This window comes from Schistocerca nitens, chromosome 1, assembly GCF_023898315.1.
Source record: "Schistocerca nitens isolate TAMUIC-IGC-003100 chromosome 1, iqSchNite1.1, whole genome shotgun sequence".
Classification (NCBI taxonomy): domain Eukaryota; kingdom Metazoa; phylum Arthropoda; class Insecta; order Orthoptera; family Acrididae; genus Schistocerca; species Schistocerca nitens.
The window spans coordinates 1,095,822,230-1,095,848,935 of NC_064614.1; the positions used below are offsets into that span (position 1 = coordinate 1,095,822,230).

General features: G+C 44.7%; 1 protein-coding gene across 2 annotated transcripts in view; it reads left to right on the forward strand.

The window, feature by feature from the left end:
* The first annotated feature begins 269 nt into the window (after positions 1 to 269).
* The window catches only part of LOC126198708 (spastin), a 524,519-nt gene continuing 498,082 nt past the window's right edge, over positions 270 to 26,706 (forward strand). For both annotated transcript variants that reach the window (XM_049935226.1, XM_049935217.1), the window contains exon 1: positions 270 to 712. In XM_049935226.1, the coding sequence (XP_049791183.1) occupies positions 283 to 712 (430 nt within the window). In that variant the 5' untranslated portion in view covers positions 270 to 282. The remainder of the gene's footprint in view (positions 713 to 26,706) is intronic.

The window sequence follows — 26,706 nt, forward strand, 5'->3', positions numbered from 1 at the left end:
TGTTCTTCACGAAGCGTCCGAAAGGAATTTATTTGTCTCTTTGGCTAAGAATCTGAAAAAAAATGAATTTTCGCGTCTTTGTGTCGCTTGATAAATGTTTCTCGCACTAAAAAATAACGTAAACAATTCACAACAATTTAATATCTGTGGTCACTGCCTTCTTGATGGGGCGAAGCAATTGTAATCATCTCGCGGGCAGTGATTTTTCGAATGCCGCTAAAAACGAATGGTTCGTCTGCCATGACGTCACATTGCAGCATGTCGTTTAGTGATGGCGGACGGATGCAGCGGAAAGGCGCATCGAAGTCCCCGAAAAAGTCGCGGAAAGTCGAGGAACGAACTGTGAAGCAAGACTATACATCTGTCCATAAAAGAAATTTATATTTTGTGTCTTTCCCTTTAATATTTTTATTCAACGTCGTTCGGTCGTTAATTTATCAGCTGTTCGTAATATTTAAGTACTTATATGTCAATACATCCAAACTAGTGCACCGTCCAAAGACAAATTCGAACTGCAAAGTAGAAATAGTTGTCGCGACAAGTGAAACAGAAGCACAAGACAACCCGCAAGACATGTCGCAGCTTGCACATAAACATCCAACAGGACCGGGGCCTGGGCCTGGAGATCCTCTGTTAGCCAAGCAGAAGCATCATCATCGAAGAGCTTTCGAGTTCATCTCCAAAGCTCTGAAAATAGACGAGGAGAATGAAGGTAAGTGATAATTTTATAGCGTTTCTTAAAATCCCAGTATAGTGTTTAGTAATTTGCTCACGTTTGCCGCGAGTGTCAGAAAGTTAGGTTAAGTGTCGGTCAGTGTTTGTTTACGCTGAACATATGACAACTATAAACGTCATGCCATGTCTTATCTCATGGCAATCCAGACAGCGTACCTTCTCGCCCCTATTTATGCATGTCGAATACGGAGATGTTTCTATTTATCCAATATTTGGAGTATAATAGTTTAATCGCACTTCGGTGTAGTTTTTAACTTCAGACTTGTGTATCCTTGAATAACGTTAGACTTATGGCAAAATGTGGTTGATAATTGTCAGTGGTGTTTCTGTGTTTATTTACCCTGTGACAATTCGTGTGCATGTTAAGGGATACCGTGCGATGTTTTTGGGGAAAAGTATTTGCACGAACAAGTACTGTAATTTTATAACTGTTTTGTGATATATCAAGTGCTTTTAAACGCTTTTTTTAAATTTGTTTGTAGAGCAATGTATGTCCAGAGACAGGTTTATTATGTGGATCCTCTGTCCTGAATGAGACGCACATATATTTGACAATACAAATTTCGTTGTACATTGTTGATAACTACTGTCTTTAATGCAATGAATATGCCATACAATTGACTGTAATAAACTTTTGGGATATATTCATATGGGCTACGAAGAGTAGCTACCGATTCCGATGTTTCTATTAAAGTTGTGTTTGTGTGTGTACATAAAAACGTTGCAGGACTTTGACATTGTTAACGAACTATGCCAGCTCTTTACGCAAATTTTCCAGTTTTTAGCCCAAAAAGTAGTTCAGTAAGTCTGTAGATACAGAACGGTGTATTATTTCCTTCGGGAGTTTGTAATCACACTAAGGATTGTGTTTATATTATGCATCAACGTACGCTGTTCTGACAATGAGGTTCTTTCTTTCTGCTAGTTACATTCACTCTTGGTAGTTCCAGGTCATTTTTGATCATCTTGGCGTTCATCGTAGTTCATCATTTTTCTGCACGAAATGACACAAAGTAGGCACTGTAGAGTTGCGAGTGACCGTTCAAAAACAATATTTCGAGAATATGGTAGCCTTGGTAGGATTAAAAAGACAGCCGCGACTGGAATATAAATTTCCACGCAGTCTGTTGTGTACAGATTTGAACAATCGTTGATTTTCAAATGATAAGAGCGTGAAGCAGTAAAATGTAACCGTGAACGGCGAGGAAGCAATTTCGTGTGAACCAGAACATGGATAGCGAGGCAATCCGCATTAAATGACTATCAAGAAGCTGCGTTTACTTCTAATTGTTCATTTTACATCTGACCAACAGCTTTTTTTCCACAAATTGCTTTACTGGTATACAGTAAGTCAAAGGATACAGAATACTTGTCCAACGTCCGCCGCAACTGTCATCACAGTTTATCTCGTTTTCTACTTGTTTGACTCACTCACTTTCTTGAAGAACGCGTTGTTTGGAAATTCTGTTTTGAAAATCCAGTACTTGGGAGCTGTTTTTCATTGAGCCGCTATGAAGGCGTGCTTGGATCATCGGACGCGAAAAGCAAACCTAATTGTTGCGCCAGTGTTAAGACTATGAGATAATACATAGAATTTATGATGCATCACACACATTCTGCGTTGGGAGACGAATTTGTATTGGCAGGTACTTAAATGACAAGTGACATGTAGTTATAAATGTTTAAGTTAGTGTTTAGTCTAGGCCACAAACATCCTTTTTAATTTCTCGTACTTCACTAAGGAAGAAAATGTATTTGAGAGAAGACAGTTTTCATATAAAATTACTTTGCCCGCGCCAAAGATTTCAGCTAGAATAGTAGAGGAAGAGGAAAATTGTTAGGCATTTGATATAGGTCTACGAATTGGCGAGACATTAAATATTTGGGTGATTTTTAATGCATAAATGGGAAATAAACGGAGCAGAATTGAGTATTGGGAGTGCAATAGCCGATGGCAGCATCGTTTGATTCCCGAACTAGTCATAACAAGAAAACCAGTGGTTATCAGTGGAGGCTCGAATTTATTTTTGTTAAACCCGTTTCGTCGCTTAAATCATTCTCAATATTTCCATCACTGCTTGCCTGTGGCTGTGTGAGTATGCAGAAGGGCCTGTTTGAGAGTGGATTTAAAGTGTAGTAGCTGGTTCAGCGACTACAATGTACATGAGCTTTTATGGCCTCTGTTGTCAAATTAAGTGTGCTCACTTGTGCCAACAATATGGCAAATGTAAAGGCGCAGGATCAGACGCAGTCGTTAATGGGTTACATCAGCAGTTCATTGTAAAACAAGCGTGGTTAATTACGAAAATAAGCAACGTTTGTTGCAGTAGCATAATACTGTCGGTGTCAAATCAAATTCGTCGTGCTTATGGAACTGAATGTACGCACGACAGTCAAGGTAACACTACGGTAAGACAAAATTAATTAGTGACTAATTTCCGCCCTGACGGTGTCGTCAGAATGGTAAATCAATGTGAATGTACTCGCATATTCTGGAGCACGGCGGTTCATATCTCTGTTCGACAGTTCAGATCTAGCTTTTCCGTGGTTTTCCCAAACCACTTAAGTAAAATGCCAAGTACTATCTGCTTTCTTCCCAGTTATAATTCGTTCTTAAACCTTGTCTTTTTGAAGTCTTCAAAATCGGAGTAGATTAAGAGACTCCGACTTTTTGGCGATAATTAAATGATTATTTGCAATCCCATAAGCCATATGGAGCAATTTTCCGAACCACTGCAGTTTTTAAGGCAATGCTTGCTACACCGTTCATTCTAACTCATTTGACAACTTCGTGAAATAAGTTTCACCGAGATTTATGACATAGGCAGTACAGCTGTGCTACAGAGTTTACTATTAGTTGACTAACAAATATTTTTTTCTGAAAGGGTATATGCCGGAACAACTGACTTATTTACACGTACTGCCCGCGCAAAACCAAATTGACACTGGTGAGGTGGCCGACGGGAGTAACCCTAAATGGGAAACGCCTTTACGATAGCTTCTATCAGCCACCGAGGTTTTGGTTTTAAGCAGTTTCTCGAAATTGACGAAAGCAGAAGCAAAGATTATCTGCTTACTCTGTAAATGACAGGCCGGCCGCGGTGGTCTCGCGGTTCTAGGCGCGCATCCCGGAACCGTACGACTGCTACGGTCGCAGGTTCGAATCCTGCCTCGGGCATGGATGTGTGTGATGTCCTTAGGTTAGTTAGGTTTAAGTAGTTCTAAGTTCTAGGGGACTGATGACCACAGCAGTTGAGTCCCATAGTGCTCAGAGCCATTTGAACCATTTTTTTTTGTAAATGACATGGCAAGTTTGCTTCGCTATCCTTGTTCAAACCCAGCTTGTCATCTATACGACCAGTCACGTTAATCTGACCACAGCTTATAAAGAATGTCGGGGGGGGGGGGGGTCTAACAGTACAGTTCTTTTAGGGATCGAAAAACCAGGATTTGGTTTTTTCAACGCCAGTTTAATCGAACTCTTAAAACCGCTCAAAATAACAGGTTCTTAAATAATGGATTTTCGGTATTTTATTCCCATGATTTCCTGTAATAACGTGGAAGTCGAGCAAAGATTGGAAAATTTTGATTGCTTCAGTTTAAAGATAAATAGAATCACAATATTAAATAAAATAAGCGAATAAAAGAAAATATAGTCCATCCACGGTTCGCTGATTTTTCCGAAAAGTAATAATCCCTTTTCAGATGAATCACGTTTTATGCTCGATCGGACGGATCGCCGTTATCGTGTACGACGTGAAACATCCGAAAGCGTATCCAGCAACAATCGTCGGAAAGGTCCAGGATGGACTGCATTCCCTGAGTCATTTCGTCGTTCTTGAAGGCACCATAGCGTGACCAAAGTATGCAGCGCGGACAGATGAGAAACGTGCAGGTAGAGTGGCAGTGAGGTTCTGGAAGGTACCAACAAGAGGGTGGAGCCATGACGACTCCGGCGCCGTGGCCAGCCGAGCAAGGTTTCTCGGTTGAGGGCTGTTGGGTTGTTTTTGGGGAAGAAGACCAGACAGCGAGGTCATCGGTCTCATCGGATTATGGAAGGACGGGGAAGGAAGTCGGCCGTGCCCTTTGAAAGGAACCATCCCGGCATTTGCCTGGAGCGATTTTAGGGAAATCACGGAAAACCTAAATCAGGATGGCCGGACGCGGGATTGAACCGTCGTCCTCCCGAATGCGAGCCCAGTGTCTACCCACTGCGCCACCTCGGTCGGTTCCTCAGTTGAGGATCCATGGTGCGAACAGCCCGATCGAAGTGGTCCCATAGGTTTTCGATTGCGCTTGAACCCTCGGGGGTTGGCCACAGGACTACGATAAGTTCATCTTGGTGCCCTTCGAATCACACATTTACACTGCAAGCTGTGTGACATGTTGTATTGTCCTGCTGGTCGATGCCATTGTGCCGAGGAAAAACAAACCGCATGTAGCAGTGGACGTTGTCCCCAAGGAAAGCTGCATGCTTACGTTGATCCATTATGCATTCCAGAATGACGAAACCATTCAGGGAACGTCTTCCGGCCTGTATCCCTCTGACTATTGCTGCAGGGTTGTTTGCTTTGACTTTCACGCCGCAGACGCCAACGATCATCTGTCCCATGGAGTATAAAACATGCTTCATATGAAAAGGCCACGTGACACCAAACAGTGGATGTCCACTTGCGGTACTGATGTGCAAATTCCAGCCTTCGTCGCCGATGAACGGTAGTCAGTGTCAGCATGAGTGACGGAACCAGCTACCTTTTGCGGAGGCCCATCTGCGGCTACGTTCGCTGAGCGGTTGTTGAGGAGACACTGATGGTAGCCTGTCGGTTCATCTGAACGGTCAGTTGCTCACGCAGCTGTCGTTCACCTCTGTCGTAAATGGCCATTGGTGCACCACATTTTCGCCGGTTTTGGATTGCGCCACTTCGCCATACGAGAACAGTTTACAAACTTAACCGTTTCGGATGTGTTTCAGCTCTTGGCTCGAAAGCCAGTGATCATGGCCTTTGGGCATAGATAAATCGCTCCGTTTCCGCATTAAGACAACGACTGCACTGTTTTCTGCTTCCCAGCGACACTGTTAATGCAGCCACCTGCTGTCTGTCACATTAATGTGACTGGACCGTGTAGTTCCTTCGAGCAACGAATTGGGGGCAAAAAAGCAGGCCATTCTCGTTTTCAAAAAGGGTCGTCAGATATGCAAATACCTATCGGCTATCGTCGATGTCAGTTTGTGGCAGAATTGTGGAATAAGTTATATACTAAAGTCTCATGACTGTTTTGATAAATGAAGACCCCCGTGAAAATAAACATGGCTTTCCCAAACATATACAGGGTGTTACAAAAAGGTACGGCCAAACTTTCCGGAAACATTCCTCACACACAAAGAAAGAAAATATGTTATGTGGACATGTTAGAGCTAATTTTATTAATTCTCTTCAAATCACATTAATCATGGAATGGAAACACACAGCAACAGAACGTACCAGCGTGACTTCAAACACTTTGTTACAGGAAATGTTCAAAATGTCCTCCGTTAGCGAGGATACATGCATCCACCCTCCGTCGCATGGAATCGCTGATGCAGCCCTGGAGAATGGCGTATTATATCACAGCCGTCCACAATACGAGCACGAAGAGTCTCTACATTTGGTACCGGGGTTGCGTAGACAAGAGCTTTGAAATGCCCCTTAAATGAAAGTCAAGAGGGCTGAGGTCAGGAGAGCGTGGAGGCCATGGAATTGGCCCGCCTCTACCAATCCATCGGTCACCGAATCTGTTGTTGAGAAGAGTACGAACACTTCGACTGAAATGTGCAGGAGCTCCATCGTGCATGAACCACATGTTGTGACGTACTTGTAAAGGCACATGTTCTAGCAGCACAGGTAGAGTATCCCGTATGAAATCGTGATAACGTGCTCCACTGAGCGTAGGTGGACGAAACTAAAATGAGTTCTAACATGGAAATTAAGCGTTTCCGGACACATGTCCACATAACATCTTTTCTTTATTTATGTGTGAGGAATGTTTCCTGAAAGTTTGGCCGTACCTTTTTGTAACACCCTGTATATTGCAAACCCAGTCCGCTCTGTTCGTCCACAGAACTAAGATGAGGATAGACATCGGTACCCAGTTTGATACCGTATTCCTTGACTTCCGAAAGGGCCTTCATACAGTTCCACACTACCGTTCAACGAACAAAATACGAACTTACTGAATGTCGGACCCAATATGTGACAGGATGGGAGACTACCTCCCCGATAGGAACTAGTCGTTCTTAATAAGACTAAAGTAATACCCCAAGGGAGTGTTATAGGACATTTACTGTTTAAAATTTGTATTGGTGATGTAGTGATCAGAAATGTAAGGACTGTGGTATGAAGATTAGCATCTCCAAAACGAAAGTAATGTCAGTGGGAAAGTGGTATAAACGGATTGAGTGCCAAATAGGAGGAACAAAGTTAGAACAGGTGGACGGTTTCAAGTACTTAGGATGCATATTCTCACAGGATGGCAACATAGTGAAAGAACTGGAAGCGAGGTGTAGCAAAGCAAATGCAGTGAGCGCTCAGCTACTATCTGCTCTCTTCTGCAAGGAGGAAGTCAGTACCAAGACTAAGTTATCCTTACACCGCTCAGTCTTTCGACCAACTTTGAGTATGGGAGCGAAAGCTGGGTGGATTCAGGTTACCTTATCAATAAGGTTGAGGTTACGGATATGAAAGTAGCTAGGATGCTTGCAGGTACTAGTAGATGTGAACAATGGCAGGAGGGTGTCCACAATGAGGAAATCAAAGAAAAACTGGGAATGAACTCTGTAGATGTAGCAGTCAGGGCGAACAGACTTAGATTGTGGGGTCATGTTACACGCATGGGAGAAGCAAGGTTACCCAAGAGACTCATGGGTTCAGCAGTAGGGGGTAGGAGTCGGGGTAGACCAAGGAGAGGGTACCTGGATTCGGTTAAGAATGATTTTGAAGTAATAGGTTTAACATCAGAAGAGGCACCAATGTTAGCACTGAATAGGGGATCATGGAGGAATTTTATAAGGGGGACTATGATCCAGACTGAACGCTGATGATGATGTTGATATAGTGACGAACATGAGGAGCTTAGTGAGACTTACCAGATGGTGCAGTTGTCAATAAGAAGGTAGCAATGCCAGAAGACTAGCGAATTACAGGAAGCTCTGCGGAGGATCGATGACTTGCAGGGACTGCCAGTTGACCCTGAACGTAAATGAATGTAATTTTTTTTACACATGAATAGCCCAATAAATCCGTTACTGTGTTATTATGAAAGGATTCAACTGTAAAATACCTAGAAGGAACCTTAAGGAACGATATGAGGTTGAATTACCCCGTAAAACTACTAGTAGGCAATGGATATCACAAGCTGAGAGACAGAATGCCAATCCTAAGGGCCCGGGTTCGATTCCCGGCTGGGTCGGAGATTTTCTCCGCTCAGGGACTGGGTGTTGTATTGTCCTAATCACCATCATTTCATCCCCATCGACGCGCAAGTCGCCGAAGTGGCGTCAAATAGAAAGACTTACACTAGGCGAACGGTCTACCCGACGGGAGGCCCTCTTAAGGAAATGTTATTCATCCATGAAAGAAATGCGTTACATACAAATTGTAAGATTCTTGCGTATTGTTCACAAGGCTGCGACCGTTACCAGGTTGCTTCACTAGAAGACAGAGAAGGTTCAATGAAGAGCGGCACGTTTAGTCACGGGATCGTTCAGCAAGCACGAGAGCATTACAGAGATGATACAGTAAAAAACATTGAAATAGACGTTCACATCACGGAGAAGTTTACTGTTGAAATACCAAGATTAGTCGATCAACGTATTACGCCAGTGACCACTGCGAGGAAATCAGAAATTATAGTCCTACGCAGGTTAATGGACGGTTCCCCTTCCTACACACCATTCATGAGTGGAACAGAAATACCTACTGTGACAGTTCTTAAGGTGGCTTGCGGACTGCACATGTAACTGTGGTTGGTTGGTTGGTTTGGGAGATTAAAGGGACCAGACCATGTAACTGTGGTAATGTCTCTGATGACTTTTCGTTTTTAATAGAATGTCAAACGCTCGTATCATTTTTATACTGTTATTGTGGTGCTTGAATCAGGGATATTATTCCACCTCCCGTAAATTTTGTATTATCCACGCAAGGATGCCACCGTGACACATATTGAACGCCTACGGTTTTTAGACACACTTGCCCTCGTTTATGAACTTCTCTCATCATTGGCTTAAGACCTGTGGGTAGCAGAAATGAAGTCGATGATCCAGGATGATAAGACTGCTTACATATTTAGCACTGAGTGACAAGTGACACATTTGACCGATGTTACAATTTAAGTTGTATTAGCCCAATTTAAAATGCCCTTGAAACTTCTTGGCAGATTAAATCTTTAGTGCGGACCTACACTCGAACTCGGTTTTAAACTGCCAGGAAGTTTCATATCAGCGCATACTCCACTGCAGAGTGAAAATATCATTCAGGAAATATCCCCCAGGCTGTGGCTAAGCCATGTCTCCGCAATATCCGTTCTTCCAGAAGTGCTAGTCCTGCGGGTTCGCACGAGAACTTCTGTGAAATTCGGAAGGTTGGAGATGAGGTACTGGTGAATCATAATGCAATGAACAAAATGAGATTTTTTTAAAAAAAGTCGGTAAATCACTTGCCCGGAAAAGGCAAAGGTCCCGAGTTGGAGTCTGTCTGCACCCTGTTTTAATCTGTCAGGAAGTTTCGTATTAGCGCACACTCCACAGCAAAGTGAAAATTTCATTCTAAAATGCCATTGCTGATACCCTTGGTGACAGTGAATAAAATTTGTAGTTACTTACTTCCCTGGCATGGCTCTAAATGACTATTATCAAAGACCAAATAAATAGAGAAAAGGGAAAACAAAAACACATGGCGGAAAAATACTAGATCCGAGAAAGGCATGTGGAAAGCTGGTCTTTGTTTAATTCACAATCCTGGTTGTGCCAAGAATAGCCGGTATCGCTACCATGAAATTAATAATTTTACATTTCTGAGCATTTAGAGCAAGTTGGCAGTCTTGGCACTACTTCGAAATCCTGTCAAGATATGAATAAAAATTTATAACAAATTGGAATAGTTTACGACGTCGTCATAAGATCACGTGAGATGATAATGTGAAATCTGACGAGGCGTAACAGGTGGGACGACGTTAACTGTACGGGTTTTGGTGTGTGGGCTCTGCTTTCCGTTACCTCATTGTTCTGGTGGTGGGACACGAACTACGAACGGACATCCGGACGGCGGCTTTTATTTTCCGTTTCTGGGTTGATGACCGCTAGCAAAATTTCACTCGAAATTCAGATAACACACGTAATGCTTGTAACACACAATAATTTTCCCTTGCTGCAACCACAAATGGATTACTACAGGAAGTCACCAATATTAGTACAAATAACTCTCCATTCCACCACCATGCAGTATACTGTGACTTGCTTAGTTGTTGTTAGGCTTATCTCTGTGTACAGAACTACTGCAGCCTAAATTCATTTCAACTGTCTTACTGTGATCAAGCTTCGGTTTTCCTCCACAATTTTTGCTCCCAACACCTCCCTCCATTAAAAAATTCACGAATATTTACTGCCTTACGATGTGTCAAATCAACTGAAACCTTCTTTGAGAGGTGTCATAAATTTCTTGTCTCTTTAATTCGATCCAATACTTCACTACTTATCCAATCCACACACCTAATCTTCAGCGTTATTTCAAAAGCTTCTATTCTCTTCTTTCATGAGCTGTTTGTCATCCGCGTTTCACTTCAGTAAAAGCACTTTCACAAAATACTTCCTAACACTTAAATCTGTATTCGATGTTAACAGATTTATCTTCTTCAGAAACTTTTTCTTGCTATTACCAGTTTACATTTTGTATCTTCTCTACTTCGGCCATCGTCAGTTATTTTGCCGCCCAAATAGCAAAAGCTATCTACTACTGTCCCGCTTCCTGATCTAATTCCCTCAGCATCAACTTATTTAATTCGAATACACTCCATTACCCTTGTTCCGGTTTTGTTGATGTTCGTCTTACACCATTATTTCAAGATACTGTCCGTTCTGTTCAGTTGCTCTTCTAGATCATTTGCTGTCTCTGACAGAATTGCAGTGTCTTTGACAAACCTCAAACTTTTTATTTCTCCTCCTTAGACTTCAATTCATGCTCCAGAATGTTCTTTGGTTTCCTTCGCTGCTTTTTCAGTGTATAGAGTGAATGACACCGGTGGCAGGCTACAGCAGTCTCACTCCCTTCTGAGCCACTGCTTTCTTTCATGCCCCAAGACTCTTGTAACCGCCGTCTGCCTTCCGTACAAGTTGTAAATAGCCTTTCACTACCTGTATTTGAGTCCTGCTACCTTCAGAATTTCAAAGAACGCATTCCAGTCAACATTGTCAAAGTTTTTCTCTAAGACTACAAATGCTATGTAAGTCTTTTACTAACATATTCTCTGAGAGAAGTCAGTTGGTCTGAATTGCCTCGCCTGTTCCTACATTTCTCCGGAATCCTAACTGATCTTCCTCGGGACGGCTTCTACCAGTTGCTGAATTCTTCTGTAAATCGTGTCAGTAATTTGCAATCATGGCTTATTAAACTGTTAGTTCAGTTAAAAACTTAATGTTCGCATCTGCCTTCTTTGGAATAGGAAACGCTATAGTCTTCTCTAAGTCTGAGGGTATTTCAGTTGTCTCGTAGCAAGTGGAAAAGTTTTGTCAGTGTTGGTTCTCCCTTAGATCGTGATTATCAGGGAATGCAGTCTTATCCAGGTGCCATGCAGTCTTATCCAGGTGCCTTATTTCAACTTATATCTCTCATTCCTGTGTCAAATTCTTTTCGCGGTATCCTATCCCTCCCTCATCTGTTTCCTCTTCCTTTTTTCACCGTAAATAAATACGGGAGAAAACAGTCATTCCTGTGTTTTATTCCAATGATTGACGCCGATCGGTTCCTTCACAAATCTCTGATGAGACAGAGACAGTAAATTGCTGCGTAGCCTGCTACTCGGTAGCGATTACTCCATCCTGCCAGTATATCGTGAAGTTCTCTTCCTGTAGGTACTCAGGTTTCCAGTCGATTAAGCAAGCTGAATGCGTTCTGTGTTCAGCTAGCAGATCTTCCTTCTGGAGCGTTAGGTCCTGCGGGAAGCTCCATTGTTGGTATTGTAGATAACGTCTTCGTTTCAGTAAGGTGCAAAGCACACAAATTGTTATACACTGAGCTGACAAGTCATGGGATATCTCCCAGTATCGTGCCAGACCATCTCTCTCCCGGCGTAGTGCAGCAGCGCGACGCGGCATGGAATCAAAACGTTGTTAGCAGTCCCCTGCAGAAATTCTGAATCATGCTGCCTTTATAGCCGTCAATAATTGCAAAAGTGTTACCGGTGCAGGATTTTGTGCGCGAACTGATCTCTCGATTATCTCCCATAAATGTTCGATGGGGTTCATGTCGTGCGATCCAGCTGACCAGATCATTCGCTGGAATTGTCCACAATGTTCTTCAAACCGATCGCGTACAATTTTGGGACTGGCGCAGGTCACCCATAAAAAATTTCATCGTTCTTTGGGATCATGAAGTCTATGAATGGCTGCAAATGGTCTCCAGGTAGCCGAACATAACGGTTTCCAGACAGTTATCCGTTCAGGCGGCCAAGAGGACTCGGTCCATTCCACGTAAACACATCCCACACCACTATGGAACCACCACCAGCTTGCACAGTGTCTTGTTGACAACTTCGGCACACTCGAACCCTACCATCAGCCCTTACCAACAGAATTCGGGACTCATGTGACCAGGCCACGGTTTTCCAGTCGTCTATGGTCACGAGCCCAGGAGAGACGCGCAGATGTGCCATTAGCAAAGGCAGTCGCGTCGACCGTCTGCTGCCATAGCCCATTAACGCCAAATTTAGCCTCAGTGTCCTAACGGATATGTTCTTCGTACGTCTCACATTGATTTCTGTGGTTATTTCACACATTGTCGCTTGTCTGTCAGCAGTGATAGCTCTACGCAGACGCCGCTGCTCTCGGTTGTTAAGTGAAGGCCGTCGACCACGGCGTTGTCCGTGGTGAGAGGTAATGCCTGAAATTGGGTGTTATCGGCACAATCCTGACACTGTGGATCTCGGAATATTGAATTTCCAAACTATTTCGCAAAATGTCATACACCCCAATTACCATTCCGCGTTCAGAGTCTTTCAGTCGTGCTGCTTGATCCCATCGGAAACCTTTTCATATGAATCATCTGAGTACAAGTGACAGCTCCGCCACTGCACTGCCATTTTATACCCCACGTACGCGATACTAAACCATCTGTATATGTGCATATTGCTATCTCATGACTTCTGTCGTATCAGTGTATTATTACGCGGGAACTTCGTTGCGCTAGCGCTGACATCTGGTTGTGATTCCACGAACTTTCCAAATAGCTCTCTCACTTGTCTTATTGTGTTAAACCTTTAACGTGAGATTATACCTCTTAATGAGTAGTTTGTCACAGCATTTAAGTTTTTTTTAATTTGGTCAACAATTATATGAAATATTGAAAATAAAATTTTGGTTTACCTTTGAAGCCTTTAGATTGGAAGCCCGACACGGGGACCGTGCATTGTGCGTTGGGTTAACCGTTTGGTTAATGCCCATTGGGCGGCAGGAAAGTCGGGTGTCTGAACAGTATATTGCCTCCTGTTGGCGGCCAAATACAGACGATGAAATTTTCGTCCTCTTAACAAGATTCGAGGCGGTTGCGCGCCACCGCACAAGTACGTTATCAGCGTGTGCTACGGAAGCTGGTGGCATAGTGATAAGACTGTGGGTCTGATTTAAATTAGCTGGCGTTTAGCGTTTAAGGCGACAAGTACTGTCTATAAGCAACCGTCGCAGCGCTCTACTCTCCGGGGCGATAGAAAATCACTCTATCTCCTACAACAATTACGTAAATTTTCTGGAATTTACGTATATAAAAGATTTATATGGTGTCTTCCCCATGCTCCGGTTTACTTCCGTCGCAGATTGTGAGGTACAACTTTCCATATGTACAGTGCTTTGTGTAGCGTCGCTGACAACACAGTGGACGTCGACAATGCTGGGCTCCGGTTGCTGTGTTGCTGTGTCGTGTGTACTCACACACTAACTCTTAGTGACAGTGCATATTATTTCCGTAAACCACGACTGTGCCACCGGAAAATAATTATCATATGATGAAAAAGCAAAAATCGGCGCGTAGAACGAAATGACACTAATCTTCAACTAGCAAGAAGTTGAACCGTTCAAGTCAGTGATTTATAATTTCGTTAGATTTGGCGCACGAATGGGCGCTCGGTAGAAAATTATCTGAGACGTCGACACTATTACTTTGGCGCAAAGCAGGGGCCACAAACTGTGTTTCTTCGTAACTTGTTGCTGGTTTACGGTTTCCAGCAACTGCCAGACTTGTACGACAAATTTTGTCAAATGACAGGTATCTTGCATTCGAGAAACAACTGCAGAAACGTGTTCTAACACACAAATAGGCTAGATTGGAATTTGCCGAAAATGTCATGGACTTGAGAATGGGATAAAATGACCTTCAATGATGAGAGGAAGTTTAGTTTAGATGATTTCAGTATTATTGTCATGAGCTCAGAACAGAGGAGCAGGTAAGAACGAGCAGAAATTTTGCTGGTGTAGGTGTTAAGACTTGGGCAGCCTTCTGCAGTAAAGGTAAACCAAGCATTGCTCGGAGGAACGCTAGAATGAACTCTTACTACGTACACAGAGATGTAAGATACAGAATGGGTTAGTATTTATGAGGACCTAGGGGACGAAAGTATGTTTCAACAAGATAATGCATCTGTTCGTGTTTCTGTTACAACAGAAAAGTTATTTGAAGATAAATATATGTCTTGCTCTGGCTTGCACGTATGCTGGATTCAACCACGTGGTAAACCTTTGGGGAATACGAGCAAGGCGTGTTTATCGCAACGGAAGGCAATTTGAAGCCGTATGTGAGCCGAAGAGCGCTATACGAGAAAAGTGACCGCAATCGACAGAACGTTAAACTCGTCCTTCATTTGGTCTCGCTGTAGGTTCTAATTTGATGATTTATCCCAGAAATCCACTTTGATAACCACCTATATAAACTATCAGTTTCATAAGTCACGGCTGCAAAATACTAACGCGAATTCTTTACAGACGAATGGAAAAACTAGTAGAAGCCGACCTCGGGGAAGATCAGTTTGGATTCCGTAGAAATATTGGAACACGTGAGGCAATACTGACCCTACGACTTATCTTAGAAAATAGATTAAGGAAAGGCAAACCTACGTTTCTAGCATTTGTAGACTTGGAGAAAGCTATTGACAACTTTGATTGGAATACTCTCTTTCAAATGATGGTGACAGGGGTAAAATACAGGGAGCGAAAGGCTATTTACAATTTGTACAGAAACCAGGTGGCAGTTATGAGTCGAAGGACACGAAAGGGAAGCATTGGTTGGGAAGGGAGTGAGATATGGTTGTAGCCTATCCCCGATGTTATTCAATCTGTATATTGAGCAAGCAGTAAAGGAAACAAAAGAAAAATTCGGAGTAGGTATTAAAATCCATGGAGAAGAAATAAAAACCTTGAGGATCGCCGATGACTTTGTAATTCTGTTAGAGACAGCAAAGGACTTGGAAGAGCAGTTGAACGGAATGGACAGTATCTTGAGAGGAGGGTATAAAATGAACATCAACAAAACCAAAACGAGGATAATGGAATGTAGTCGAATTAAGTCGGGTGATGCCGAGAGAATTAGATTAGGAAATAAGACACTTAAAGTAGTAAGGGAGATTTGCTATTTGGGGAGCAAAATAACTGATGATGGTCGAACTAGGGAGGATATAAAATGTAGGCTGGCAATGGCAAGGAAAGCCTTTCTGAAGAAGAGAAATTTATTAACATCGAGTATAGATTTAAGTGCCAGGAAGTCGTTTCTGAAAGTATTTGCGTGGAGTGTAACCATGTATGGAAGTGAAACATGGACGATAAATAGTTTGGACAAGAATAGAATAGAAGCTTTCGAAATATGGTGCTACAGAAGAATACTGAAGATTAGATTGGTAGATCACATAACTAATGAGGAGGTATTGAATAGAATTGGGGAGAAGAGGAATTTGTGGCACAACTTGACTAGCAGAAGGGATCAGTTGGTACGACATGTTCTGAGGCATCAAGGAATCACCAATTTAGTATTGGAGGGCAGCGTGGAGGGTAAAAATCGTAGAGGGAGACCAAGAGATGAATACACTAAGCAGATTCAGAAGGATGTAGGCTGCAGTAGGTACTGGGAGATGAAGAAGCTTGCACAGGATAGAGTAGCATGGAGAGCTGCATCAAACCAGTCTGACTGACGACGACGACGACAACAGCAACCACCACCACCACTTTTTTCACCAATTGGAATTAATTGCCTAACTGACACTGAAATAATAAGATGGCTCTTATGTTGATATGTGTTCTTGAGGGTTTGATTACGAAAAAAACCTCGCAGCACATGACCTCCTGAGCTTTCTAACAGCTGACGTGTGCGGTACACTCTGACTGGCTTTTCTTAGTATTTTTTTATGGGCTCACTTAGCACATTAGTTTATATTGATGCTTAGTGAAAACCTGCACACGCGGTGGTGTCATGGTCAGATGTAAGATAGGAAATTGCGATTTTTTTGGGGGATGGGGTGGGGGGATGATACGTTGAAACTGCCTGCATTGGTGCCAGTCTGTAGCGCCTGTAATTGGCAGTGTTTCCCCACTTCATTACGGGTCTGTTGTCTCCACGTCGTACAGGGGACAAGTTGTGGCCAGTAAAGCAGTCGGCCGTGTCATTCCCCTCTCCGGCCACTCAGCCGAGATGAAGTGCTTTTATGATGCGCCACAAGATAGAGAGCAGCCGTGTGCTGTATGGTTTCTTTCTCCGCTGGAAGGACTCACCAGTGTGAGTGCTTATGGTGTACGTATTTGTTATTGGTGTCTAAGTGGCTGGCTCTTCCGTTTGTTTTGTAACACAGGAGCCAACTTCATTTCCTGGGATATCGATTTAGGTGCATCCACATGCAAACATATTTTAAAGCAAAACTGTATTAACAGTGTTAGGATATTTGTGGCTATGAGGAGAGTGGACGTGTGAACGCGAGAGGGTTTATAAGGGAGCCTGTTAACTTTTTAACGAAAGTTTTGTACTATAAGTTACGGAAACTCGTATTGCAACCTCATAAAGACTGGGCTATTCTAGTTAAGAGTATGCGTTATGTAGTGCAATACTGGTGGTGTGTAAGAGTTAGTTAAGACTGTCTAAAGTAGGGGCATCTGGTAAGAGGCCCTCCGTTACACTCACTTGTAAGGTACTATGTTCCTCATTCACCTGCTCCGTCCCACAACCCCCTTCCCCCAGTATGTATTTTTTGTTGACTTCAAATATAAAAAGAAGCAACGCAATCGAAAACACGATGTGTTGTGACAAGATCTTAAGATATATCAAAGTATTTGGTAACTGAACCACGCAAGGTGTCGATTTTGATATCCAAAGGGAGAAAAAGCAGTATTAAACATTTTCGATAAAAATTTTTACTTTTACGTGACTCGTTAACAGTGCAGCGAAGTTTGAAGTGTTCTGAAACTTCACGACAGAATACAGCTGTTTGCCAGATCGCGACTCGAACGCACGTAGTTACCTTTCAAGGACGTTACTTCGAGGATGCGTGTACACTAGCGAACCAAGCGGCCCATGTTCCGATCAGCTCGAAGGTGTGTTATTACCAAGTCTGTTCAAAAAATTCCGGAACATTCGTAATTTCGCGCCAATGACGTCTTTGAGCGAAATGCGGTTGGAATTCCAGCAAAAGCCTGTTTTTAATGTGTCACTGCCGGGAGTTTCATTGCCGTTGTGTCTGTTACTTATTGCTCAGTGCTGTGTTGAGTGGAAAACGTTGTGTCGCACAGTTTGCGAATTTCGAGATAAGAGTTAGAGGAGGAGGTAGAGGAGCAAAGCGTTCGCATTAAATTCTGCGTGAAACTCCAGAAAATCTTTACAGAAACACACCAAATGATGCATGAAGCCTACGGTGTTGAGCGCTTAAGCCGTATTATAAGTTATAGGAATGGTTCACGCTGTTTAAAAATGGCCGCAAGGAAATTAAAGATCACCCTCGTTCAGGACGCCCTATGACGTCTACGGACGACGCTCATGTCAGGAACGTCAACGAAATTGTGCCTGCCAATCGAAGACTGACTGTCCGAGAGAGTGCACAACAATGTAACATTTTTGTGGACCATGCCAGGAAATCCTGACACAGCATCTTGGAGTGTGCATCGCGTTGTCGCCAAGTTCGCCCCATGGCTCATGAGTCAAGACCAGAAAGACCTTCGCCTCGCAATCTGAAGAGCTCTTGGATTTCGCGAGTGACGACGAGATATGTCCCTCGAGAGAATCATAACAAGGTGATGAGACATGGGTCTACGGTTAGGATGTTGAGACCAAGGTCCAATCTTCACAATGGGTCGGGGAACGTTCTCCAAGATCAGAAAAAGCTCGCCAGGTCAGGTCAAATGTCAAGCCATGCTAATAGTTTTCTTTGACTTTGAAGGATTAGCTCATCATGAATTCGTGACACGGGGGCAAACTGCTAATCGATTGTACTATCGGGACGTGTTGCGACGCCTGCTAGAAAATGTGGGAAGGAAACGGCCTGAAGTGTGGTGAGCCAATTCCTGCATGGCTCCTTGCATCACGATAACGCATCCGCATCCCTGTTGGGGCCTGACTACTGCACAAAAAGCTCCCCAGACCTGACCCCTTTTATTTCCAAAGTTGAAAACCCCGTTGAAAGGACGAAGATTTGCAACGATAGACGAGATAAAAGAAATTTTGCAGACGGCGCTTCCCGCGATGCACTAGCAGGCGTACCAAGACTGCTTACGGAAGTGAAACGGCTGTACGGTAGTTCCAGTTCTACGCGATCTCATAAGATCAGATTTACTCCATCAGTGTTTACATACTAAACTACTAACCGTTAAAATTGCTACACCACGAAGATGACGTGCTACAGACGCGAAATTTAACCGACAGGAAGAAGATGCTGTGATATGCAAATGATAAGCTTTTCAGAGTATTCACACAAGGTTGGCGCCGGTGGCGACACCTACAGCGTGCTGACATGAGGAAAATTTCCAACCGTTTTCTCATACACAAACAACAGTTGACCGGCGTTGCCTGGTGAAACGTCGTTGTCATGCCTCGTTTACGGAGGAGAAATGCGTACCATCACGTTTCCGACTTTGATAAAGGTCGGATTGTAGCCTATCGCGATTGCGGTTTATCGTATAGCGACATTGCTGCTCGCGTTGGTCGAGATCCAATGACTGTTAGCAGAATATGGAATCGATGGGTTCAGGAGGGTAATACGGAACGCCGTGCTGGATCCCAACGGCCTCGTACCACTAGCAGTCGAGATGACAGGCATCTTATCCGCATGGCTGTCACGGATCTTGCAGCCACGTCTCGATCCCCGAGTCAACAGATGGGGACGTTTGCAAGACGACAACCATCTGCACGAACAGTTCGACGACGTTTGCAGGAGCATGCTCGGAGACCATGGCTGCGGTTACCCTTTAAGCTGCATCACAAACAGAAGCGCCTGCGAATGGTGTACTCTACGACGAACCTGGGTGCACGAATGGCAAAACGTCATTCTTTGGATGAATCCAGGTTCTGTTTACAGCACCATAATGGTCGCATCCGTGTTTGGTGACATCGCGATGAACGCACATTGGAAGCGTGTATTCGTCATCGCCATACTGGCGTATCACCCGGCGTGATGGTATGGGGTGCCATTGCTTACACGTCTCGGTCACCTCTTGTTCGCATTGAAGGCACTTGGAACAGTGGACGTTACATTTCAGCAGGATAATGCACGACCGCATGTTGCAGGTCGTGTACGGGCCTTTCTGGATACAGAAAATGTTCGACTGCTGCCCTGGCCAGCACATTCTCCAGATCTCTCACCAATTGAAAATGTCTGGTCAATGGTGGCCGAGCAACTGGCTCGTCACAATACGCTAGTCATTACTCCTGATGAAGTGTGGTATCGAGTTGAAGCTGCATGGGCAGCTGTACCTGTACACTCCATCCAAGCTCTGTTTGACTCAATGCCCAGGCGTATCAAGCGCATTATTACAGCCAGAGGTGGTTGTTCTGGGTACTGATTTCTCAGGATCTATGCACACAAATTGTGTGAAAATGTAATCACATGTCAGTTCTAGTATAATATATTTGTCCAATGAGTACCCGTTTATCATCTGCATTTCTTCTTGGTGTAGCAATTTTGATGGCCAGTAGTGTATGTTTGACGTCCTTGGCCGTAGTGTAAGGCCGCGGTTCTAAACCTTTTTTCCTGTGGCACACGCCAAAGTGCGTTACAGATTTTTGCGACACCTACATGTGATTTTTTCCTAGATGCAAAAAAAGGGAAATACATAAAATATACACGTTTTTTATTATGGAACAACTATGAGATAAGAGTTTTAAAACTTTATTACTCAAAGAAACTATTGCCGATAATTGTTTTGATATTTTATGTGTGGAAGATAAGAAACACACCAATGTGTCGCGACACAATTAACGCTGTCTAAGGTATGTACCTTTTCTGGTAGGGTATGTACCTTTTCTGCAGGAAAAGTCTTTCTCCGCCACAAAGCCAGCGTCCCTCTGTCATTCCCCCACCTCGCTCCTTCGCTTCCTCCATAAAAAGTTTTTATCACCAAGGGTTCTTTGACTTTCAGTAAGTACCCAAACTCTGAATTCATCTTTAAATGGTCGTAAAACGAAAACGAACTGTGGTAGTTGGTTTGAGACGCCATTTAATACAGGGCTAAGGCGCAGCAGATGGTAACCTGCGATATCGGCGCACGTGTCCACTGCAAACGGGGCCTTGGCCCAAGTTGTCCACTTATCCTAATGACCCGTGACGTCGTCTGCAAGTAAAGCGCTCCCAGCGGTGGGCAGCGCTGCGCCTTCTCTGCGCTAGGGGCGTAGTCTGTTCAGGATTAAAAACGGCGCACGTTACTCAACGTACTCCATGTTGAAACACGGTGGTTAGTGAAATCAGCAGCAAGGATGTTTCAAAAACTACTAAAGTATTTTTAAAGCTGCATCTATGAAAATTGGTTTTTGACTTAACTGTTACAAATTTAAAAAAAAAGTGTTTCAGTGTTTCTGGAAATTCAATATCCGAGGGGTGAAGTTTTTTATGAAAAATTTCATTCGGAAAGCATTTTTAAAGCTAAACGTTTGAAAATTGGTATTTGGCATTTCGGCCACAGATTAAAACATACGTGTTTTTTTGAAATTCAGCTCCTAAGGAGGTATTTCACTGACTCATCATCGACCAGGCCACATAGCTAAGGACAGAAACTTGAAATTTAGTGTGTGTGTGTGTGTGTGTGTGTGTGTTGCTTTTATACTGTAGACATAGTTTGACTCTTTATTGGGAGCGCGTGGTGATTGCTGTCCACGTGCGTGCCGGCCGGTGTGGCCGAGCGGTTCTAGGCGCTACAGTCTCGAACCGTGCGACCTCTACGGTCGCAGGTTCGAATCCTGCCTTGGGCATGGGTGTGTGTGATGTCCTTAGGTTAGTTAGGTTTACGTAGTTGTAAGTTCTAGGGGACTGATGACCTCAGATGTTAAGTCCCACAGTGCTCAGAGCCATTTGAACCATTTTTTTTTGTCCACGTCCGTGATCCATCGCATCCTGACCCACACCACCTGCCATTGTTTACATTTTCAGTACCTCCCCCCATTCTTCACAGTAGCAAGCCATCAGTGTGTTTCCGTCACCCTGCCAATCACCATCTCGTTATCTACATCTACGTGATTACTCTGCTATTCACAATAAAGTGCCTGGCAGAGGGTTCAATGAACCATCTTCAAGCTGTCTCTCTACTGTTCCACTCTCGAACGGGAGAAACGGGCATTAAAATTTTCTGTGCGAGCCCCTATTTCTCTTATTTTATCGTGATGATCATTTCTCCCTATGTAGGTTGGTGCCAACAGAATGTTTTCGCAATCGGAGGAGAAAACTGGTGATTGAAATTTCATGAGAAGATCTCGTCGCAACGAGAAACGCCTTTGTTTTAATGATTGCTACTCTAATTCACGTATCATGTCTGTGACACTATCTCCCCTATTTCGCGATAATACAAAACGAGCTGCCCTTCTCTGTACTTTTTCGATGTCATCCGTCAGTCCCATCTGATGCGAATCCCTCACCGCACAGTAATACTCCAGAATAGGGCGGACAAGCGTGGTGTAAGCAGTCTCTTTGGTAGACCTGTTGCATCTTCTAAGCGTTCTGCCAATGAATCGCAGTCTTTGGTTTGCTCTACCCACAATATTATCTATGTGATCGTTCCAATTTAGGTTAATTGTAATTGTAATCCCTACGTATTTAGTTGAATTTACAGCCTTCAGATTTGTGTGACTTATCGCGTAATCGAAATTTAGCGGATTTCTTTTAGTACTCATGTGAATAACCTCACACTTTTCCTTATTCAGCGTGAATTGTGGGGCTCGCTAGACATTTTGACCCCACGCGCCTATCTAAGGGTCAGGTTAGAAAGGGGGTGTTGGAAATTCCACTCCTTAGGGGGTGAAATAAGGGATGAAAGGCTTTTTGAAAATATGTCGCTATTAAGACAATTTTTAAGTAGAACAACGAAAATTGGTATTTAGTTTCTCAGGTAGAAATTTAAAAAAAGTTTCAGCATTTTTGGAAATTCGAGCAATAAGCAGGTAAAATAGGGAGAAAAACTTTTTGGAAATAAAGAATTATTAAAGAAGCATTAAAGCATTTATTGTTACTTCTATAAAAACTGATACTGGACTTGTCGGTTAGAAATTAAAAAAATACGAATTTCAATACGAATTTCACTGTTCTGTGAATTCAACCCCCTGGTGAAAATTTCATGAAATTATGTCATTATGAAAGTATTCAAAGCTAAATCTGTGAAAATTTGTGTTTGGCTTCTCTGTTAGAAATTGAACAAAGTGTTCCACTGTTTTTGGAAATTCAACCCCCAAGATGTGAAACATGGGATGAAAATTTTTAAGAAAATATTTCGTTTTGTTGAAAGTTAAATCGATGAAAACATTTCACTTCTTCGCTAGATACAAAAAAATTTATGTTGAGAGGATGAAAAATCTACGGAAATACCACAACAGGTACGCGAAAGGCAGGATTAACAAAAATCATGGACTCCAGCTACCAAAATCGCTTTTTGTTTTACGTACGTTCGGAAAAGATCATGCTTCTTATGGCCTTAATTAGCTGAAAACTGTAGAATGTGTTGCGGTTTGTGAACAACATAAAAATTCGATTAAATAAAAATAATCTGTGCAAACCATACAGTCCACGAGTCCGTGTACAAGGTCCTTTCTTGTGAAATTTAACGGAATAACATTCCTTACTTGTGCCGGCCGAAGTGGCCGTGCGCTTCTAGGCGCTGCAGTCTGGAACCGCGAGACCGCTACGGTCGCAGGTTCGAATCCTGCCTCGGGGATGGATGTGTGTGATGTCCTTAGGTTAGTTAGGTTTAACTAGTTCTAAGTTCTAGGGGACTAATGACCTCATAAGTTGAGTCCCATAGTACTCAGAGCCATTTGAACCATTCATTACTTGTAAAACACGTCTACGGATTTCGAAATTCAAGGTGAGCGCGGTTCTGCTGACAAACTGGCCCCAAAACCTGGAGGTGTACTTTGCACCCCTTAATTGTTAGGATGACTGCATTTTATTGAAATGAATGTGAAAATAGAAATATGCTAATTATAAATGAATACGTGGTGTCTAATTGACTGTTGTGTTGCAGTAGTTGCAACTAGCTGGAATAAATGAAAAACAACAGAAAAACGTTGCTGCCAGGGCAGTTCAGACTTGTTTTTCTGAACAAACTATTGTTTCGCATAAAAAAAACCTCCATCCGATCAGGCCTTGAAGGCCCAATGGTACCGACGGGCGTGTCATCCTCAGCCACTAGGCGTCATTGGGTACGGGCATATGGTCAGCACACCACACTCCTCGCCGTTGTCAGTTCACGTGACCAGAGCCGATACTTCTCAGTCAAGTATCTCTTCTGTTTGCCTCACAAGGGCTAAGTGTACCCCGGTTGCCAAGAGCGCTCGGCAGACATGGACGGCCACCCCACCACCCTTGGCCAAGCCCGACAGCATTTAATTTCGCTGATAAGGCGGGAATCAGTGTTACCACTGCGCAAAGCCATTGATTGGTTTGTATGATTCTTCCCACCTTCCCCCCTGCGGGTCCGGGGTAAGAATAGGCCCGAGGTATTCCTGCCTGTCGTAAGAGGCGACTAAAAGGAGTTTCAACCGTTTCGGCCTTCCATGTGATGGTCCCCCGTGGGGTTTGACCTCCATTTTTCAAAATTCTACAGAAGTACGAGCCTTTTGGGGAAGGACACCTTACGTGGTGTACCACTGGTCCTAAGTGCACTAAGACCTTGGCACTCAGCATTGTACCGGCGTTGTAACCATACCCACTATTCCTCAAATTGGGCCTAAACGCCTGATGGGTTGTACAAGTTACGCCCATAGTGCGTCCCCATCTGCACCTACGATCATGATGGACTTTCCATGGCACCAGAAATCCAGCACGGTAGCCAGCCCGTTGTGGTGGGGTCGTCATGTACCCTCTAGGTTGTAGCCCACTGACAACACAGGGATCGTACTGCCGGTACCTGAGCTGCACCCTCCCCACGTCGGCCAAGGAGTAGATGCCCGTCTCCTTGGGGCATCAGGACTCCCGGCAACGGTCATCCTGCCAGGTGGCCCTTGCTGAGGCTGAGTGGCGCCCGTGGGGAGAGCCCCTGGTCGGAGTGGGTGGTATCGGGGCGGACGTTTCGCAGATGAAACGTCAACACGTATCAGGTCGCTCTGCGGCCGAGTCTTTCAAAAGAAAAGGTACCGTTTCTAGTTCTGGTTCTCCTGCCCTTTCCCCCTTGGCCATTCCCTGGGAGGAGGGACAGGCCCGCCGGCATGGGGCGAAGTACTTCCCCCGCTATTTGGTCTGTTCTCGAACTGATGGGGGGACGTTCGCCATCTCCAAGCCCATGTTCTTTGTTCAGCACATTGAGGACATCTTCGGGGAAATCGAGGCTCTCAGCAAGATGCGTTCAGGGTCCGTTCTTATCAAGACCACCTCCGCCACACAGTCGGCGGCGCTCCAGGCGTGCGACCGCCTAGGTGACATCCCAGTGTCCATTGTCCCGCATCTGGCACTAAATAGGACGCAGGGGGTTATTTTTCATCGTGACCTCCTGCTACAATCTGATGAGGAGCTCAGGGCCAACCTGGAGCGCCGAGGCGTGCATTTCGTCCGGCGAGTCCAGCGCGGACCCAAAGACCGTCGCATCGACACCGGGGCCTTTAACCTCGCCTTCGAGGGGGACGTTCTCCCGGAGAAGGTAAAGGTGATGTGCTACCGGTGCGACGTACGACCCTACGTCCCGCCTCCTATGCGTTGTTTTCGGTGTTTGCGCTTTGGGCACATGTCGTCACGGTGTGAGGCTGAGCCCCTTTGTGGCGATTGTGGACGTCCTCTTCGTGAGGAACATACATGCACCCCACCACCTCGGTGCATTAATTGTCCTGGCATCCACTCGCCTAGATCCTCAGACTGCCCCGCATATCAGAAGGAGAAGAAGATACAAGAACTCAAAACTTTGGATCGGCTCTCTTATTCTGAGGCCAGGAAGAAGTATGACCGCCTCCATCCCGTGCCGTTGACCACTTCGTTTGCCTCAGTTGTGTCCACTCCTTCCGCGGTATCCTCACCCCTATCCTGTCCCCCCTCCACCTCCTCCGCCCATCAGGGGGCTCTGCCTCTGCCTCCCAAATCCCTCCCTTCCAAATCCTCCTCCCCCGTGGCCCCCACCCCCTCTGCCCCAGGGGCAACCCTTCCTCCTCCTCCTCTCCCCCCGCCACCTGAGAAGCGATCCTCTTCTCAGGCATCCATCGGGGAAACGTTCCGGACCCCAGCTTCCGAGGTCCGGCGTTCCAAAACGGACCCCGCGCGTGATGACCTTCTTCGGGTCCAGCCCACCATCCCTGTGCCTCCTCGGCCTTCCAAAAAGGCCTCCAAGAAGAAGTCTCTATTCCCCTCTCCACCCCGGCGCATTTCGTCTGACGCTCCATCCGTGAGTCGCTGCTCCCGGCCGTCCTCAGTTTCGCCGGGACGCTCTGCTGCCAGGCGCTCAGCTGGCCTCTCGTCGGCAAATGATGCTGCCCCTCCTACACAACCAGGGACAGCGGCCGCAGTTGGCGACGACTCGATGGAACCGGATCCGCCTCCCGCCGGTTGTAGCGTTGTTCCCTCGCAACCTGGCCCTCCGCGGCCGTCGAGGTGACCAGCTCTTCCCCAGTCTCGTTCCCCCAACTTTTTGACTAGCGATGGCCTTGTTACATTGGAACATAAGAGGTATTCGATCTAATCGGGAGGAATTACAACTGCTCCTCCGCCTGCACTGTCCGCTCGTCCTTGGTCTCCAGGAAACCAAGTTGCGCCCGACTGACTGTATTGCCTTTACCCACTATACCTCGGAACGATATGACCTCACCCCTGTGGACGGTATCCCAGCTCATGGTGGGGTCATGTTGCTCGTTCGGGACGATGTCTATTACCATCCCATCCCATTGACCACCCCACTCCAAGCAATAGCTGTCCGTATTACTCTTTCTGCTTTTACTTTTTCAGTTTGTACCATCTACACTCCATCGTCATCTGCTGTTAGTCGGGCTGACATGATGCACCTGATCGTTCAGCTTCCCCCGCCGTTTTTATTGTTTGGCGACTTCAATGCCCATCATCCCCTTTGGGGATCTCCTGCATCCTGTCAAAGAG